The sequence below is a fragment of the Emiliania huxleyi genome (assembly GCF_000372725.1).
Source record: "Emiliania huxleyi CCMP1516 unplaced genomic scaffold EMIHUscaffold_714, whole genome shotgun sequence".
Taxonomy (NCBI): Eukaryota; Haptophyta; order Isochrysidales; family Noelaerhabdaceae; genus Emiliania; species Emiliania huxleyi.
In genome coordinates this window covers 18,190-20,887 of record NW_005196646.1, presented here as the reverse complement: position 1 = coordinate 20,887, position 2,698 = coordinate 18,190, and the positions used below count along the sequence as shown (strand labels likewise).

The 2,698-nt window shown below is 67.5% G+C and overlaps 1 protein-coding gene across 1 annotated transcript; it reads right to left on the bottom strand.

The window, feature by feature from the left end:
* Positions 1-1,236: 1,236 nt before the first annotated feature.
* EMIHUDRAFT_77085 (putative DNA ligase) lies at positions 1,237-1,860 on the bottom strand (the record flags this gene model as incomplete). The annotated part of the gene is made up of 1 exon (XM_005761287.1): positions 1,237-1,860. The coding sequence occupies one exon, from the start codon at positions 1,858-1,860 to the stop codon at positions 1,237-1,239; it is 624 nt and encodes a 207-aa protein (XP_005761344.1).
* Positions 1,861-2,698: the final 838 nt, after the last annotated feature.

Here is a 2,698-nt window from a genome sequence, read left to right as displayed (position 1 = left end):
GAAAATCTCTCGGACGTGATGACGAACGGCGAAGGTGAGCTGTGAAAAAAGAAAAAAGAATGTGAGGGAGGATGTGAGGACGGCACGCCGCCACCACACAGGGAAGGAGAGGGGTGTGTTGCGCTATAGCGCCGTCGCCCACCCCCTTGCGGATAGCCCCATGTGTCCTTTTAAAAAGATTTTTGTCCTAACTAAAAGGACAGGTTCATGAAGGGCGCCACGCGCCCCCGCTCGCCGGCCCAGTCGTACCTCCCGCACTCCACTTGCCCTTCGCGACTTCCCCGTGCCCGGTGGTGCCGGGGGACGACAGTCGTGGCCTTGTTTTGGACGTTACGTGCCGCCGAAACTTGATCACCGATCACCGTCTGAATAAGTAAGTCCTATAGAACTCTCCAAAGGCCGGTGATCGGTGATCAGTGACCAGCCGGTGATCATGCAGCTAGTGGGTGGTGCCCCGGCCGACGTGAGCGTCATCAACCCGCCCGCAAGTACCACCTGACGTACGCCGCACTCGGCCGCGGCGAGCTCTCGAATGAAGACGTGCTGAGCCAGCTCACCGCCAAGCGAGCGCATCAAATGCCGCTCGCTACAACAATGGCACCCTCCCGCAGTACATGCCACGCATCTTCACCACCAACAGCCAGCTGACAAAGGAGGACCACATCCTTCCCCGAAGGCGCAACGCCAAGCAGCAGCACGCAATTGATCGCCGCTACCGCAAGATTAGTCCGCTGACAGAGCCGCTGCAGCGACTGGGACGCAAGCTCAAAACCGGGCGGGCTCATAGTGAAGAAGATGGTGAAGAGAGTGCTTGGGCGCGTGTCCAAAGGTGCCAAGCGGCCTGCAGCGCCCTCCTCCCAGGCTGCAGCCCCCCCCCCCTACGCAAGCGGCAGGTGATTGTAGACAGTGATGAGGACTAGCGGGCGTAAAGGACAAGCGGTTGCGGGTACGTCACCGGGTCGGTTTTGAATGTGTTGCTTGGGCTGGGTCGTGACCCCGCCGCCTGGAGGCTGTCAGGTGGACATGGTAGCATACCTCAATGCCCAGGAGAGGCTTGCAGAGAGCTCAATGGGAGCGAAAACGCGAGATCAAGGTGTCCTTTTGTAAAGGACAAGTCCTTTAAAAGTCATCGGCCTATCCGCTTGGCGCTTGCGGCTTGGGCGTCCCCGCCTCGTTTTGCAAAAGAGTACTGATCAATACAGACAACGAAACCGACCGACACCTGCTGGCAGGGTACTATCCCTCCGCCCGCAAGCTCGCAAACTCGGGCTGCGCCCGGAAGGCCTCGGCGAGCTCCGCGCCGCTCGTCGCCTGCCCTGGCGCCTTGTCGGGCCGCGCGCGCACAAAGCGCGGGAACCGGAGCGCGAGGCCCTTGGCCGGCTCCTCGGGCAGCAGCCCCGCCGCCGCGAGGAAGGTTGGCGAGAGCGAGAGCGCCGCAGCGCGCACCTCCCACACCGCGGGGGGCGCCGGCGTGGCCAGCCAGTAGTCGGGCTCGTAGTGTGGCGGCAGCGACGCGGGCAGGTCGAGCCACGTGGGCGGCCCGCCGTCGCCGCGCGGGGCGGCGGCGCCGCCGCGCTCGAAGAGGGCGCTGAAGGTCGCGAGGTCGTCGTCGGAGAAGCCGGTGCCGACCTTGCAGACGGGCTGGTAGCGCGCCGCGCCCGGCGCAGCAACCCTGCAGGCGAGCAGAAACGCTCCGTAGCCGCCCGAGCGCTTGCCGGTCCCGGCGTAGGCACCGACGGGGACGAGGTCGAACGAGTCGGCGAGCCCGTCGATGTAGTCTCGCTTGAGCTTGAGCCACGCGAAGGACCGCTTGCCCGGCGCGTACCCAGACTCGGCGTCGTCCGCGAGCGACTTGACCATCAGCCCCTCCGCCTCCATCTCGGCCGCCGCAACCAGCGCCGCCTCGAGCTCCTCCGCCGTTGACCCCTCCTCGCCCTGTGCCAGCTCCACACGCCCCGCCACCGGGGTGAGCAGAGCGCGCAGCGCCGCGCGCCGCGCCGGCAGCGGCTTGTGCAGCAGCGACGCTCCGTTGGCCGAGAGCACGTCAAAGACATAGATGCACACCGGCAGCGCGGCTTGCTGCTCCGCGGTCGGAGCCTTGCGTGGCCGCGCCGCGAGCGTCTGGAAGGGGAGGGGCCGCGCCGCCGCGCGGTCGTACGCGCAAACCTCCGCGTCGAGCACCGCGGCGGGGGCGCCCGGCGGCATCGCGGCGGCGAGAGCGTCGGCCACGTCCGGGAAGCGCGCAGTCATCTCGTCCATCGACCGTGCGAAGATGCGCACGGCGCCGGCGGCCGCTCCGCCGTCCCCCGCGGCTTGCGGACTCGCTGGGACCCAGTGCAGCTGGCACCGCTCTCCGTCGTACTTGACCTCTGCGAGGAAGGGCGAGCCCCCCATGCGCGAGATCACCTCCTCCACCGACGTCACCGCAGCAGCAGCCATCGGCTGGACAGGCACGCCCGGCTGCACCGCACCCGGCGCCAGCCCGAAGATGCCGCGGCGAAAGAGGTCGGCGACGAGGGCGTGGTAGCAGGGGCGCACCTGGGGGGTAGGGGTGGGGGGTAGGGGTGGGGGGTAGGGGTGGGGGGTAGGGGTGGGGGGTAAGGGGTGGGGGGTAGGGGTGGGGGGTAGGGGTGGGGGGTAGGGGTGGGTAGCAGGGGCGCACTTGGAACGTCTCCTGGACCCGTTCGACCGCCGCCCG